Genomic DNA, 18,183 nt, shown 5'->3' with positions numbered 1-18,183 from the left:
CCACGTTTTATTTCTTCTTTATACACAATATTATCCTTTCTTTATCGTACCTTATTTCCTACGAATATCTGCTTCATGTACGTCTTTTTATCAAACGGACTATAAAAATCATCGGGTAGTAAGGTATCAAAACTGTACGTCTTTAACGCGTCTTGCGAAAAACTTATTGGCACAGAAAAATTCGCTTCGGCGATAAGTACTCGCTGGAGAGCAAACGTCCAATGATTCTCTAACAAGAGTCATCGAAGTCGTACGTGCTCGGTCGAATTTGATCCCACGGCGAATTTCCTTCTTTCCTGTCCAAGGGGGAAGAAGGAAATTTTGTTACTTCTCGAACTCTCGAATCTTTTCGTTCTCCGTTGCTTCGCGAACGATAGGAGGACGTATCGGTAGCACCGACGAAATTACGTTCACCCGTTTAGCTGGTTTCACGCGAGACAGATCAAAGTCTTGCCCTCGTTCATTTTATCCTGAACTTTGTCGCTCGCCGTAGACTTTTCCGCCTGGCCGCTGATCACCGCGCAAACGAAGGTAAGCCCAACCCCTATCATGGCGCTGTAGAAGGCCCAACCTGGAAACGTTACAGGTGTCTGTGTCTTTAAATTAAAATTATCACAATATCAGGCTTCATTTTATTCCCCCCCCCCCCCCCCCCCTCCCAATTTTTAGACTTTAACTCTTTAAACAACAAGTTCGTTTACCAAGGGTGCAGTCAGCGAGGTAGAAAGCGTCCGCTTCAGGGCCACAAATCCTTTGAACCCTCTCCGCCCCCCAGCCAGCGGGATACAAAATCATCCCCAGCAGATAGGATATTCCTGGGAACGAGAAAAGAGAGTTATCACTGAACAATCGAAGTCGTTACGAAATTCAAGATGGACGTTGCAACATTACCAGCAACGACTTGCGCGACCCCAGCCAAATTGAAGATACTCTTCCTACCGATGCTCTGTACACAGCAGCCGATCAGAGCCGCCAGTACCGTCGTGGCCATGATCGCCAGACCGAGGGACAGGAAGAAGTAAGAAGCTTTCCAGCAACCTGGAAAGACGCTGGAGTCCGTGGCGAACCCGTCGACGTTGAAATTGCCACAATGCGTCTTTCCGTGCAACCTGATGCAGCGATTGAAGATGCCCACCGTCGGGACGTACAACTCCGACCCATTTACTGAGATTTAAGAAGAATACTAAGAGGTTTGCGAGAATGTTTACAATATCTTTAGCTAACATAGCTTTTTGTTTTAGGTGCGGACCGTGATTGGAGTGTACAGAGCAAGCAATACTGTCAAGAATGTAGATCACAAAACATCACAGCAGTAGGTACTGGCCATTAATATTTAAATCTTCGTTACAAATACTGATTATCGGAGTATCCCTAGTTTGCACAGAAGTGAATAATGATCGTCTGCCAGTCGGATGACAGTGGTGTCCGTAGGGATTAAGGGAAAGAGAATAGTTACTTGTATCTTTAATCGTCCGCGGACCAACGAGCCATTTTGGAGTGATGAGGCCTGATAAAACTGCCATTAACGCCACCAAGGACAGCAGCGTCCACAGCAAGCTACGACCAGTGACTATCACATAGCACATGCTGCCGGTCGGGTGTTGAATCTATGCCATCCTTTGAGCTCAGAGTTCCCCCTGAAACATTTGAAATTTATTTATTAAAATTGGTCCTATTTTTACACGCGATTTTTAATTAATTTACTGTAAGCGTAAGTTCTAAACAAACTTCCATTAGTCGCAACTATAATACTGTTACAACATTGCTACGAATCCTACATCACTGGATAACATAAAAATACTGCGACCCTATAGAACTTATGTTGTTTTTCTCCGTTGAAGATCACTATTTTCAATGTGCAAATTGGCGAAAATCGAATAAAATAATTTTCTATGTTAACCATTTTTTCATCAGCAACTCCCCGAAGTTAAAAGAATACAGTACTATTTAAAACAATTCATGTTTTATAATTGCATATATGTACTTACTTTTCTTTTTCATTTCCTACTTTTAGTTTCAGATTTATCCTTTCTGTATACATCGAAGAATACCCAAAACCTGGGGTCACAAAGGTATTAATAAAATTGTGAATTGTAATCATTTTATTAAGCAAATCGTCATCCTATTTTTAAGTTTGTGTATATTTTTCTTCGTATGCGATTTAGTTAAAAATACACGAGAATTTATGGAGCGACTCGATATATTCGGCGTTGACCGGCATCGAGATGGTCCTTGAAATCCGTCGACACCCCGTATCGCGATTTAGTTGACTCCAGAGGTCAACGATTCGGCAATCGAGCCGCGAGTTTCGAGCAACCGGGCAAGAATAAACGCCACTCACATATATTTCGAAGAAACGCGTTTATGCACAGTCCCTATCCCACGAATGTACCGCCGTTAAAAGCGAAGTCGTAAGTTCGACCGTGTTGCGTACCCTATCTCTCGTGGTTACCGGTTTCAATCTTTTATTCCGATTTCGTGGAAATCGTAAACACAAACCAACAAAGCCCCTTTTTCATCCAGGTGCTCGTAAACCAAATGGCGTGCATTTCCGTGTCGATTCGAACCGTAGACGCCCGACCATCGATTAAGTTTTCGTTTATAAACGTGACTCATGGTTCTAATTAGGACCATTCGGATCTGACCCGTCGCGTTTCAGCGTGTTCCAAGAGCCAAGGCCCCGGCGGATCGATTGAAAACTTCTGCCCCACCTTCGAAACTGACCTATTTTTACTTCTAACTTTAGATCGACCCCGGTTTGAGATCTCTGGATGTGTCGGTAGGCGATGGCCCTTCCTTTTCGAACGCGCGCGTCCCTCGTCCCTCGCGGCCACCGAGATTTTTGATCCTCTTTAAACCCGCAAACTTAATCGCTTTCGTTCCTCCGCGCGAGACGAGCAATCCCTCTTTGATGTTGCCGCGACGTAGCAAATCGGTAAACCACGATACGATGCAGTCTTCGAATGTAAAAAGGCCTCGTGGTTAGCTCGATTCGAGAGTCGACGTTCATGGTACAGTGGTTAACGAAAATATTCGAACGATACTTTACTTTTAACATATAAAATGTGTACCTTAATCTGGAATGTTTAAAATAATTCAGTATTTATAGCAAGAGGGAAGTTCCTAGATTACGTTAGTAAAATACTTATTCGAAATACTTTGTAGTACTACCATTAACATTGATTACTCTTCTTGGACGACGTTCCGTACTATGTACTAGCTTTGCGAAGCCAGTTTCAATAGAATTCCATATTTCTGATATTTTATCCATTAAAATTTGTCTTGAAGTTATTTGATATTTATTTAGTCTTTTTCCGATTTCTGCTTGCAGGCTTTGTGGTAAAGTATTCATTGACGATCCAGGCTGTGTGTTCGAGATTATTATCCCGTTGGAAGTAAAAGTCTTCTAGTAATCCCAGTCTTCTAGCACTCTCCTCTAAATTATATTTTAAAATCTCCATGTGTTATGGTTTATTTTGAATGCTTTGCTCAGTAGTTCCTCGCAAAGCTCGCTACTTTTCCCCCTAATTAGAGTTTCAAAGGGGTCTGCATGAGAAACCTGGGTATCAGAATTTTCGATTCGCTAGGAAGTAATAGAGTTGGGCGAGAGAAGAATAGGGATCTCGGGTGTCCTCGAAAAATGTTTCCACGCCGCTCGTGAGCCTCTTCCTTGGCTCGCGGCATCGCGGAATGTGATATCTTTCCTCTTCGTCTTTCCTTGCGGACCCTGCACGAGAAGCTTCGACCATTAGTCATCCAGCAATGGGTCCTCTGTCCGGCAGCTCGTTATCAGAAGGGCGTAAGTCGACGGCCAGTGCGAACTCCACGCTCGTAAATTCAAATCACACGTTTCCGGCCAGCGGCGGTCAGCGCTTTACGAGGCTCCTTTATTTTCGAGAAGCAAGCACGATCTCGCTGCTCCTGGCCGCCTGTGTCCTGCATTTCTTAATATCGCCGTGAAAAAATCTCTTTATCGTGGCGCGTAGCGTTTCGAATGCCTCCCAATCTTATCCTTCCAAACAACTTTCTGTCGCACATGGAAGTAATGGGCCCTCTGTTACGATTACGGAGAAAGAGGTCGCGTGTTACCATGTTGGTTCGTACTTATTTTTGGAATTCCCTCGCAGAGAACATACACACGTTTTCACCCTCGTCATGCGTATGTCTTTTTACGGCGTTGTATCTAATTAGCTCGTTTACTTTCGAGGTAATCAACAGGACAGCACCAACGAAAAGGCGAAACAACCTTTGGTGTAATTTAATTTTACCAATATCAGATAATTAAGTCGATTTGATAATGAAAGTCAATTTTACGGGATTCGCATTCCTTGTTCAAAGTTACAGAACTCATAAATATTATTTGTTATAATTCGTTTAATGTAATAATGTACGTATGTTCTAATTAAAAGAAAAACCACATTTTTGTGTAATCGTCGACACGATGAATTTGAATAGAAATATGTGCAAGTGGAACTAAAACCAGGAACCAGTCAGTGTCAGAAGATAATGATAGTGAAATAGAAGAAAGTTTACAATTTCTAAACGAAGAAGAAGAAGAAGAAGAAGAATAGACTCTGGATATTATAATCTTGTAGGCTAATATCAGGCGCCTTCAAAATTATCAAAAAGTGAGTACATACACTTAGTACGATTCATTTGAATGATAACAATTGTCATGTTTTTGTTAAACATTTTTCTCTCGCATATATAAAACTCATATTTTGAATTTGGTATCTGCTTGAATTCACAGTTCACGTCTTCAAAAAACAGGAAATTAGAATTATTTTATTTCACCATACTGGGTCTACGATTTAAAATTTTATAATGTTTAACTCAAACTTGAAGTCAGCGTCTCTCAAAAACGAAATATAAACATTCCAATATAACCATAATCATTTTTCTTATTGAATTTTGGTCAACTTCTAAGAGTACTTCTGTCCCACCAGTGTTTGTAAATTCTTAAGAGTGAAGAAAGCTTTCGAGTACTCGTCGAAATCGACACGATGCGGAGGTATATGTACATATATTGTACTCGTGCCCGAAACAATCGGCGTTCGATGTCAGAAACGCGAGACCTACTCATTGCATAATCCCACAGCGTCTATGCAGACCATCTGCAAGACAGCTGTTGGACAGGTGCTCCCTTATTTCTCCATCCTCTTGTTTTCGTCCCTTCTTTCCCTCGTAAGATCCTCCCAGACTCTTCTTCTCCGGCTTCTCTTCTTTCTCCTTTTCCTTTTACCTGCCCTCTTTACCCTCCCGTAGCGTACACACCGTCGATTTTATCCGACAGTAATTTATCGTGATTCCAATCGATCGAACAACCTCGCGTCCACCTAACCCGATCGTGGCCGATTAAATATTTTGGAAAAACGATTCCGCGAACCCCTCCTCGCCTTCCTGGAACCGGTAGACCATACTCTGGCGCTATATAATTTAGCGATCTATCGCTTCGGAACGTTACTCACTGGTGGGTGGAACAGGATTTCAAGATTTCAAGCGCTGTCGATTTTTATTTAACGCCATCGCCGCCATGGCTCTCTTCGTGACTTACGTGTTTGAGGGGCGAAATTTTTTTCGAACGATAAATGATTGGACCAACGTATCGCCATTAGCGATATTTATACAATCTTTTATGAATTATTTCATTCTACGATTGAAATTTGTATTTGAATAAGAAGTTTGTCTATTTTTGTTTAATGTAAAATTGTGTTAGAAAAACTATGTAATCCTAGAAATTGATTTCCTAAAATTTATATTCATATCTATATTAAAGAGAATATCTTTCTTGATAACCTGGTCCAATAATTGCACGAGAATTTCTATTTGACCGTTCGCCGCTACTATGAAAATTTGTAATCCTGTTTCTAGTAAATCCAGTCTCGTCTATGAAGAGTACGGTAAGGAGGAAATACGGGTTTGCAGTGCCATTTTGTCTGGAATCGTAAATACGACTCAAACGTTTCGACAGACGATAACATTTTCATGAACAATAAACATTCTATTACCTTTTCTAAATAATATGCAACCCTCGTCTCATAGATACATCTTCCGTTTAAAAAATATTGATCTGATACCGTTGCTTAATTTTTGTTGTGGAATACTTCATTTTAGAAATCGTATAAACAATTATTTATCTTCTATTCGTTGGAGTAGAAGCAGTTTTATTGAAGAAACATTATAATTAACATTTTATACTCTTCTCGATGGACTCTATAAACGCCTACATCTTTGACCCTCTTTTTGTACCCTGCATATATCATATACCGCGGCGGATATGCTGAGAAATAACGTCCCGAATGATTTGGATATCGTTTCTTTTTCGAATTCTTGCTTTTTTTGTCGGTGAGATAGCCACGCTGAATTCGCTTTTATTCACGGACGGATTTACAGTTTCGTAGAACGATTCGCGTTCCGAGAACAGCCACGCCTATCCGCCATGAATCTCTTTCGAAGGGGCTGCGGCATTCCACGTTAAACGTATTCTTTGCAAAAACCTCCGAGGTGTTCCGCGTATCGGAAAGTTTTCAATCTTTCCTCTAGACCAGCATATTCCCAAGTGGGAGAGCACGACGCCCAGAGGAAGCGTCTTGCCTTCCAAAGGAGTCACGAAAATAAATTTTCAACGTAGAAATATATGTGCACAACTCAAGGAAAATTTGTTTGCTTTAAAAAATAGTTCGAAGCATTAAAATTGATTTACAACAAGTTTCGTGTAAATATCTAAAGTAGCCTCGGAGTTATTATACTTGAAGCGAACTATGGAGATTGCGCGTAGGTAGAATGAATAAAGTGACTTCTCATCGCTTCATCTAAGTAATAACACCGTTATCTTGTTTACGACGTTGTGTTTTTAAAACACTGGCTATTATCCGCTGTAATGGCTTTAAGGGCAGTGCACACTGAAGTCGTAACAATCAATAATTAATACGATTAGAAAATTGTTTTAATTATAACTGTTGCGAATGGACTCCCCGTACAATTTTACAGTACAACTTCTTTTAATTAAATTACGAGGATGTGTAATTATAAATATAACAAGAGGACATCTGTGGCTTGCTAAAACTACCGTTAACTAATTTTTTTCCAAAAATGAACTTTAAGACCGCTTAAAAAAAAAAGGCTGAATTCACACGCCGATCGTTCACGCGAGAAGGGGTTCCCGGATGCACGGGACTGTCGATCGTCCGAATAAAGGGTTAAAGATCAATGATCGACGCGTATCGGGCCTGATCAGTAGGAAGCGCACGCTCGATGAAATTACTTCCGAGCGAGGCGGAATCCAATTTAACGACGGGCCGTGATAACAGTTGGACGTTGGGCACCTTTCCAGCGGAACGACCGCCGGGATAATTAAGGTACCACGAGCAAGACGACGAGCTTAACGGTGATTTCCAGTGCATCCAGCTAGGCCCAGCAATTAAGATAAATAATCGGCCGATCGCGCGCTACGGCTACGCATCTCTTGGCCCTTTCATCCTGGATCGACCAATACCTGGCATTCTTTTTGAATATTCCACCGGTTCGATCTTTCCGGATGCCATTCGCTGCTAACGGAATCGATCTTCCTCGTTTACTCTTAAGCTTTTTCTATCGGGGTCAAACTCGGATACGGTAAAACCACGATAGTCGCTGGAAAACTGGAAATTACCAATACACTAATACTGGAATAACACACAGAAAATATTTATACTCTTAGTACGTATAATTTAGTTAAACGTAATAGAAAATATAAGCTAGGGTATTTGTCCCATTTTCTGTGTCTTTAAGGCAATTTTGGAATATCGAAGGAAAATTCTTTTTTTTTATAATTCATGGTTCACAAAGTAATCACGATCATACCGATCAAGAATCTTTTTAATTTTTTCAGATAAGTAGAATGATCGGATTCGTGTCATAATTCAGTCAGTTTTGATTATATTCGCTTCAAAAAAATTCTGAACTTATACTTTCATTGTAAAAGAATCCCCAAGAACTGTAGACTAGAATACCTCCTTAAAACTGTAGCGACACCTCCCGCACTTACCACGAGAGGGCTTCGCTCTTGTCTCTCTTGCAAGCGTTCGATCAACTTCTCACTCTTCAATCGACCAATCAACATCCCGACGTCTAATGCAGGGCTTGCTAGGATTGTTTTTACTAATGAGTCCACTAGCAGGCCCAAGTCGAAACGTTAGTATTCCTCCATTATAATCAGCCGCCACAAAACTTTGAGGATTCGAACTTTATGTGATGTTAGCTCTAATAGCGCAACATTTAAGGGAGTTTCAAGCCTTTTGTTAAAGCTTCAAAAACTCGAGCATTGTACAATACTAATTTGAACACTTCTATAGTGTTTATCATTTGACCGATGCTCGTGTGAAATACAACTGTATGTTTGAAGTCGCGCTCAATCGAGTAGTATCTTCTTCTTGGCGCGTGTGTGTACACACCGATGGCGTGTCTCTGTGTGCACACAGAAGCTGGTTCCGAATACGCTCGTACGAGTGTACACGCGCGCGACGAGACACGCGTGTCCACGCTGCGAGGGTGATATCGAAATACTATCGCTTCCCACGCGAGAAGGAGCCTCGATTCTGTCCGCTTTGCCCGTACGCCTTCGCTTCTATTCATGTTCACGTATCGAGTTCACGTTACGAGCGTAAAAGCCGCCTTATTGGGAAACTTTAATGGCTAGACCACGCCGGACCCGTACGTCGAGCATACTTTATGCCTTGTACCATATTTGTCATGCGATTTATATCGTGACAGTCGGAGACGGATTCGGTAACGGGCCCCGTTTCGCAGACTTTCGCAATGCTTTCGATCGTCACAATAGTTTGACGATACTTTCGATTCGGTATCGTTCCCATCGCTATCGAGGTTTCGAGGGACAATACGTAGAATCAAGCGAGGGAGCAATCGAATCGCGTCTTCGAACGCGAGTTTACTCCGAACCGACAGCCTCGACTGCATTACAGCCACGCTCACCTTGTGAATTCACCTTTTCCCTTTTTTTTTTCATGTGGGGGATTCGGCTTCTTTCCCCCCCTGGTACGTACCTAACGAAGGAATGCGGGCGACTCATGTCTGAAGAGGAGCTGCTCGAACAAAGGGAGTCCCCCGATTTCTGACGGCAGATACCACACCACGTGTCGTTCCTCCGCAGCGTGGCTGCGAAGTAGGTCATAAACCGTAAACGAATTTCCACGATGGTGGTTAATCAACGTCGACAACGATACGTTAATTATGTCGTTAATCGAGGGACCCGATAGATCCATAATCCACGGTTAAACGTCTCGATAATAATCTTATATCATAAAAATGTACAATATCTCTAGTATCTCAATAACTGTTTTAGACCCTATTTGTTATAATACTTTTTTATGCAGAATTATTTCTTAGTAAATTGTGTTCAATTTTATTGATTAATTAAAAGAAAAACAGCTTTTAATGTGACTGTCAAGGTAACTGTCAACAATCGATGTTCGTAAATGTAGTGTTAAAGAAACGTAACAAAGAAATATTGCAAAATGTCAGACGTCCAGTTTGATGAAATTTTGTATAAATGTTTATTCATCACACCCATGAACGAAGCTGAAATAACCAATAAGCAAAATAAGCACGTGCTTAGGGCACCATAAAAAGGGGACACCACAGAGTTTCTTCCACTGTCGCCTGCTGAATCCAAATGATGCAGCTGAGACAGGACTCACAAAAATTATAAGATATTACTACTGTAATACTATTAATATCATTTCAGTACTGAAACTTGTACTTCTCGATTTTAAGGAAAAAACCACCCCTTATATCAGAGTCATCCATTTTATTCGTGCCTACATAATATTTTACATAATATTTTAAATGAAAATTTTATTGTTTCTGGAGGTAGATGGTAGGAAAAGCATGCAAACTAATAGGAACAAATATTAAAAAAAAAATTTGTTTAACCTTTAAGATCTATTGATAATCGTGATTGTTATAAGGTATCGGCAAACTTCATTTATTAGGTGTATAAATTTTTAATGTTATCGCAAAGGAGGATCTGCTCCGAGATTCTCATCGGGAGGGAATGGTTTGGCGTAATGCATTTTAATCATGATTCGTGGATAGCGCGTACTATAATGCCAGACGCGTTGCGACTCGAATTCCCGATAAAATAAACCGCCTGATACGGAGGTCGTTGTCAACTCATCCTTCGAATGCATTATTCTTGAGAAAAAGTGATCCTCCACGCTCAATCTTTTGGTTTAGATCAGTGATTCTCAACTTTTCTTCGTAAAATAATAAGCACGCCATTGTAGCGTTGAATGTTTCTGGTTTTTATATAGGGTGTACCTGGTTTAAATATGATTTTAGGGCCCCAAAATACTAACTTCCAAAGCTATAATAAGATTGAATTAATCTATATTCATTCTCTTTAACGCTTTGCAAGAACGAAAATGACTGACTTATTCAGCAATATTCTCTTTGGAAATCGCACAGCATATTCACGGCTAGCAGCGTTAGCATTTCCGTCCTAAACTCTATATAAATACAGCTTATCAGCATATTTACTAACAGAATATTTACGAAGCTTGATTAGTTTATTCAACAAAAGTATTCAATGAATAATTATTTGGTACGAATGGACGAAGCTTCGTTTACACTGGATCTAAAAACATATTATTAATTTTCGATCTTGAAGACAAAACTGTAGAAGTCAATGTCTGTTAAATGAAGTATTTAAGAACATACTATCAAAGGAAATTATCTTCTTTTCTTTCTGAAAATACTAAATTCAAATCATGGGAGTCAATGGAGCATATTTTTTACGAAAGCCATTATAACAACCATAATTTTCAATATTTTTGCATAACAAAAATACTGTACATACTTGCAAGATAAATAAACGTATCTGGAGAATTTCGATGCAAAATAGCTCAGCTACCATTAAAAAAAAAAGTTACTAAACGCACCGAAAAAAGGACAGTCTAGACAGCAATGTTCTTTTAACGCACAGTGGAATTTATCCTCAATAAAAAATCGAGAGTGGCTACCAGCGATCCTCCGCTTGAATAGAGACTGCAAGCAATGGCGAGACGCGCGCGCGAGTCGTTTGGGACGCGTGTGCACGATGCATTCTAATCTTCGGACCGGCTGCACCGATGCAAGCCGCGTCTTCGGCCTCGTATACCGAGAAAACGAGCCCACGTGGCAGCCCTGACGATCTGGAATGGATTCGTAATCGCTCGTTAATGCGTTTCCTAGGAATCGAAAGTAGCGACGGGGAAAATATCTTCGCGATCGGTGGAAATTGGCTGGTTTCGCGTTGTGCGATTCCCTTCCTTGAAGCGGTTCATCGCACCGGGAATACCTGAATGGAATTCGCGTAAAACGTTTCCTCCTTCTTTTAGAATAAAAAAAAGTATATATGCATGTTGTACGCTTCGCGATATTCAAATGTGTCGAGTCGAGTTCATAGCACTTGGCATGAACGAGCGTTAACGAGCTTATCTCGATCTTCAGGATGTTGCCCACTCGCGTTGCTTTTAGCGCTTGAATGTTTTATTTGCAACGACTCGCCGCGATAAACGCGGGAAACGTCCTAATATCGGCCGCCTGTTACTATTTCGATATAGAACAAAAGGATTTGTATCAATCTCGAGCCAAAGAAACTGCGAGGACCGAGATATATTTACTAAACAATGTTGCAACTGAGTATCGAGTAATAGTACAGTCTTAAATAAGAATTTTTTATTTGATGTTTTATTTGATTTGAGAAAAATATCATGAAGTTACATGTAAAAATCGAATGCGTGATTTATTTTGATCTTTAAAAATTGACGTTACTACTGAAAATTAAAGTTTGTTTTTGCCTCTTCTTATATTACTTATATTTTCCAGTTTCTTAAACGAGTAGTTGGAAACTATTCGAGGACCACCTGATATTTTCCAGCGCGAGCGAACTTCGATTTCCTTTAATTATCCATAACTCGAGAAGTGAGGTATGCACGACATTTTTAAGTTATTTTAATGTGTTGATCCTTAAGTATTTACATGTATTTCTGAAACACCTTGTATAGAAATTTATCTGGTATTGCCTGCTACTTGTAGTATCGAATAACCGTTGAACCGCCATTGATTAGATACAATTGAGACATGTCACATTGTAAAATTAGTTTCGTTATAGAAAACAAAGTAATTCTTGTCACAGTTATACAAAGGTACATTAAGTATTAACTTGATCAATTATTTCAGAGTTGCCTTTAATATAATTGCAGTAAAAATATTTGTAAATCACATTTTTTAAGTTTTTAAGATCAACTTCGTTTTTATAAAGGTATGAGTAAACTTTTGTGGGAGTAAATATTGACATTTTAATTTTGAATTGCTATGTTTTTGTAAGCAATATCGTAATGGTGCTGTAGAAGTTATGTGTATATCTTAAGAAACGCTCTGTTCGAAGAGCGAGTTCGGTGACCTATGATGCAACGTCATTCAATGTCCATCAAGGTCAAATTATAATATCTTAGCAGTTGAATATCTCGAAAAATATTAGTTTTGTTTAATACTTTCATTCTCAGAGTTCATTACTTTATTAAATTCTACCATAAAATACATATACACATATAAAAATGCTATTTTAAACAATTAACACCGCTCTTTAAAACTTTCAGAGAGAATTGACTTGCAAAAAACGTACCATTGCAATTTCTTGTCGGTTAAATACTGATTCGATGCGAAACATTTTTTTATCAGATCATCGAAGGGGGCTGAAAAATCGCGGGGACTGATTTGTGCCTCACCCTGTATACGAAAACATATGTATTGTGATTCAGAAACAGACTACCATTAGCTTGAGTGTAAATTAATTATGCATACTTCACATTACACTTATTGCCCTGTTTCTTTATACGATATCGAAGTATATAAATGAAGAAAAGATATTATTAGGAGATAGCAGGGGGGGATACAGAGGTGCGATGGTAGCGATTCATCGCCCCCCTCCCACCCAAAGTTATGAAATCTTTAAAAAATGTATTCATTATTCATTTTACATTGGATTCTATAAATGCTATTGAATAAATACTCGTATAAAATAGAATATTAATAAATAAATTGTAAACTTTGGTTAATAGTCTAATATATACACTTTATCTTTTTAAGAAAAAGACACTTCACTGGATTCATTCTAACTCCCATAATTTTTACTACTTTTCTACGAAAAAAAGTGTGCATACTCTTGAAACGTAGAGATGAAAGTATGGATTTAAACTGAATGAAAGAAAAACAAACTACGGGTAATCTCAAAGCAAACATCATTCGTATTAACAAATACGTAATTTAACCCACAATTATAGATAACACCGAAACTAACAAGATTCATTCAGTAAATTAAATAAATCAAGATTGTCGATCAAATGTTCATGCGAAGATAGGTAAATTATTAAAAAAGAAAATAAAATTTATGAAGAACTCTCAATTTAATATCCAAGATGGCCGTCACTTTAAGACAGCAAAGGTCACCGCGAGGCAGAATGAAGCGTGGACACCAGGAAGGAACAAGCCTAATGAAAAGTAAAGAGCCACGCGGGGCAAATTGAACGGTTCAAAATTTGTCGTATAATTCGTTTGTCATTTTCCGACGGGCATAAACGTGGCATTAAGATTCTGGAACGCAGCCACAACCCGGCGCGTATGCCAACGACTTTCGCGGACGCGTGTGCGCGACCGAGTACGTAGCCTCATTTGTACCAACACGTATCCAGAAACCAATTTATATTTATGATGTATCGAGGCTCGATGACACAGCGACTGGCTATGCTGGTCTCGAACCAGCTGGGACTAGCAGGAAGAAATGGAAGTGGAAAGGAAAGAGCAAGAGAAGCGGAGAAGATGGGAACAACCGGTGGAATGAAAAGTGTCGAGCATCGTCCTTAATTCTATACTCTTGCGATATCCGGGATATTAGATCGATCGTGAAAACGCTGAAGCAAATCGGGATCGACAGTATGGGAAACGAAGGGAACAGCGAAAAGGCAGTGGATTGCAACGATTGATCGGCACACGATCGTCCGATTTCACTCCTTTCCATTGCTTTCATTGAGCTGCAGGGAAAAGAAATTATGCACCAACGCCTACGACGCGGCCGAATATGAAAGAATTATGGCAGCGAGCGTTCGACCCTCATCTTCTGAAATAATGCTACGTGTCTGTGGTTCAATGACCCAGTGGTGTTCGAAATACGTCGATGTCGAACGTTTTAAACATCTTCGAACATTGCACAGCGGACCAAAACGCGAAAGAGCTGACCAAGCGTTTAGAAACACCAGGGAAAGACTAAGAATCTTTCTAAAAATGCTGTACATCGAGGCTTTTGGGATAGCTGATCGCGAGTTTAATATCAATAACAAATCAGATCTTTGATACAAATAATGAGTATCAACATTGTCGATTACGAACACGATATCATTTCGGTGTTTGAAACAAACTTTCATTGTTATACATATACGTAGAAGAAATACAACAATTCTTACCGTTGCCACTGAGAACTTTATTAGAAACATTAATAATAACAAAATCATTAATATATATTCTATATCCATGTTAATAAATGTCAATAAATTATTAACCAGAAAACAAACCTAATACCGATGCTGTAAGAAAATGAAAAAAAAACATACCTGAAATTACAGGACTGCGCCTTAATCTTTCGATGGCTGCCACTCTCGTCGCAACACGTTATCGGTACCCGGCAAAAATCTTGCTTCACGCTTCGAGATTACCACTTTCGCGTCCAGCCTTCAAACTCTTTGAAAGCTCGCGGCTTATCCAGTTACGAATTTAGTACTTTACCGCGGCCAATGAATTACAACCTTCGTCTCCGTGAGAACGTGTCCCCGCGAGAACGCGGCGTTATTGCATCGTAGAAATACCTTTGGGGGCCGTTTCGTTTGGCACGTAATAACTGCCATAGGCGTTTGCGTCGAGGTGTCTCCGGAGAGACGGTCCACATGGGGTCAGAACCGTCGTGGTTTCCAGATCGTAACCAGATCTGTTGAGTTTCGAGGTTTACGGCCGCGTATATTAAACGAAAAACGATCGAGAATGCGCGCCGTGGAATCTGCCCACGAAATTCCGTCCATTGGACACGACCAGGGTAGATCCAAGATACTGTGCGTGGCTAACGAGATATCTCGCGAAAGGATCAAGGGGATTAGACTGCGGATCTTTATGCAAATTCGTATTTTTATTAATAGAATTAAAGAAATGGGAACTTCGTAGAGGGTTGTCTCAACTCTTGAATATAATAATTCGTGTCTTGAAGTATTTCTTATCTTTTTGCAAAGTAAATGTATTTTGAGAATTAAAATTTCCTATAAATGCATAAATCAAATACAAATATAAAAATAGGGGTAATTATATGTTATAAAACTCAACATTCTGAAGATGTTTTCCTTATACATACAACCCCTTGCCCCGTCAGCCCTTAGTACACATTTAAAAAGGAAGAAAATTTTAAAATGATAGCGATGTCGTGAATAATTTGAGGCAACTTTCAATGAAAAATTTGACACTGTTACGCGAGACAGTCATCGTCGGCTATCTCGTTTCGTTAACAGGAGACACGAAAGGCTGAACTGCTTATCGAATGAATTTCGCTAGAATACTGCATAGCGTAGGTGTATCGCGAAGGAACACAGTCTTCCTTCACGCTGATTGCAAAAAATTAGACGAACGACAGACGGAAAAAAGGGCGACGCGCCAGACTAACAAAAACGAACAACCGAGCGTGGCAACGATTAATTAATCGTCGTCCTGCAACTTTCATTAAACCGACATTTGTTCCAATTTAGCGGTCAGGCCTCCCGAAAGCGACGCAAATGAAACACGAAACTAATGCAAAACTTAAGATTAGAGAACTTAAATTGCAAGCAACGTTTGCAAGCAAAAAAATTAGGTTAGGTATATGAATCGTATAAATGTATAAATGTATCCTCCGAATATTTCACCGACGCGATCACGATCATTTTTATACGATTCTTCCCGGTATTTTTCTATTTTTTCTGTTTTTCTGGATCGTGATCGATGAATGATTTCGTCGTCTCGTGACGCAACGGGGTCCGCGTGCGTTTCTTGCGCTTGATCAGAGGTGAAAAAGAAAGAAATCGGAAACCACCACGCGATGCATAATTCATGGTGGTGGGTCCGGCTTTATGGCACACCCCGGCTTCGTGATGTAAACAGTCGTAAATTAATGCAATTGGCCAGGGCTGGTCTCACATGTGTGGTGAAAAAAGAGAGGAACACAAAAGCGGTCCGTCCGCGGCCGGAGTTCCGCACCGTCGCATTCGTTTCGTGTTCGTCTGATCGCTTCTCGCTTCCTCGCTTCGTAAATTCGAGGTTCTCCGTGTTCCATTGGCGCGCAATCCGTGCACGCTTTTCGACTTCCGGTCACCGGTACCATCGCCATTTCGAAACTATCAGCAACGAACGACTTGCGCTATCGTCGCTCGAAACTCCTTTCGCGATCGAATCAAGAGAGTATCGCGGTTTAGAATTACAAAAAAAAATCGGTTTTCTATTCTATTTCATTTTCTTAAAATGTGTGTGACTTTAAAAATTCCGACGATAAAGATGTTTGACCATACCTCGATACCAGAAATCCTGATGACGTGATAATTTCTTTTATTTTAATTATAGAATTTTGTTTGTATCACTTTCGCGAAGTAAAAAGATACGAAGGAAACGAGGAGTTTGGATATTAAATTTTGCATATTCTTCGGGAAAATGTAATAAAAAATTTTTCCAACGATTTTTAGTAATCAAATAAATGTGGCAATTAGAATTTTGTCCAATATTTCGAGTCTCAAACAATTGTTCGTTTTGTCTCTGCTATAAATCACTGTACAGATCGTCGTACTTGAAGTTACGTTTTGTCGTAGTTGTCAATTAATAAATTAAGGTTTCGAAACGCCCAGCATTTTCTAGGATACCCTAACGCTACACCGTTCATTATTTTCCTCCTTACTTTCTCTCGTTACCGGCGTATATCCGCGCGCAATAAAGACGTATCATTATTAATTGTCGAAGAATCGCGACAAAGCTCACGTTTACAGTGAACCGAGTTTCAACGAAACCTATTATCTATTCAACGTTAACGCACAGCACTAGAACAATAGCAACAAAATCCTTCGCCATTGTCTTTTCAAATAAAGTATCATCGCGGACTCGAAGCATTTCGCACTCGAAGCGTCAACTCCTCTGACATTAAGAGACTGCGTGTGCCATTTGCAGTCCCGCTGTCAGCGACCGTTTTGCATTGCAAACGACTTTCGTCCCATTGTTCGCGTTTACCCAATAATTCCTCTCGAAGCAAAGAACACAAAGAACGAAACGAACGGGCAAAGACTGATCCAAGGAACCTTCGTATGGAAATAAATCTCGGCGAAGAAAAATTTTTTTGATGCACAACGCCTGTGAATACACGGAGAGAAAAACGTCACCCACCTCTTGTTGTCTCCTCGGGCGCCTAAACGTCTATTAAAAGTCACAAGGCACGTCCACGTTTTCGCGCTTTGGACGTCGAGTCCTACGGTTGGAGGCCGTTTCGTGCACGAGAACGAAGCTGTCAAGCAAGCGTATCTTCTGTCAAGTTTTCGCGTTCGACGACGCTCGCTCCTTAGACGCGGAGTTGCGCGGTCGAAGCGCCGAGCTGAACTGAAGCCGGAGTCGCTGGAAATCCTTGCTATAATGCCGCGCGACGCAGAGAGATCCGCTGCTAGCGCGCACACAATATTCATTATACGGCAGAAAAGAACTTAATTCAATTGTAAAAAAGGGACTTTAACGCAACAAATAAATAAAAATATTATGCAAAGCAAAATAGTTGATATCTGAGTATTAAATTTTTTTTAACACTAGATTTACGGGCATTGATAGCACGTATATTTATTGATACCTCTCATGTTGAGGATTACCTTAAAATACGATTATTTCTTTTAATTAGAATATGTATTCATGCCATTGCATCAATCAAATTCAACATAAGTTGTTGAAAAATAATATTTACGTGTTCTGCAATTTTAAATATGGAATCTGACATCTGTCAAATTGACGGCTTCCGTAAATCTAGTGTTAAATCACTTGGCATGCGTTGGTGAAAAGTTTCAAAATTTTCCTGTAAAATTCATTCATTTGCAGAGGTCTCGTTTCTACAAT

General features: G+C 40.0%; 1 protein-coding gene across 1 annotated transcript; it reads right to left on the bottom strand.

Moving 5' to 3' along the window:
- Positions 1–2: 2 nt before the first annotated feature.
- On the bottom strand, positions 3–17,661 carry LOC143347115 (LHFPL tetraspan subfamily member 2 protein-like). Its single transcript, XM_076776031.1, has 5 exons — positions 17,473–17,661; positions 1,457–1,637; positions 892–1,164; positions 702–815; positions 3–571 (listed from the first exon to the last, which is right to left on the bottom strand). Exons 2-5 carry the CDS (start codon positions 1,584–1,586, stop codon positions 429–431), a joined length of 660 nt encoding a protein of 219 aa, XP_076632146.1. The 5' UTR covers positions 1,587–1,637; positions 17,473–17,661; the 3' UTR covers positions 3–428.
- Positions 17,662–18,183: the final 522 nt, after the last annotated feature.

The sequence above is a fragment of the Colletes latitarsis genome, chromosome 10, assembly GCF_051014445.1.
Source record: "Colletes latitarsis isolate SP2378_abdomen chromosome 10, iyColLati1, whole genome shotgun sequence".
NCBI classification, from domain to species: Eukaryota; Metazoa; Arthropoda; class Insecta; order Hymenoptera; family Colletidae; genus Colletes; species Colletes latitarsis.
This window is presented reverse-complemented; position numbering and strand designations above follow the sequence as displayed.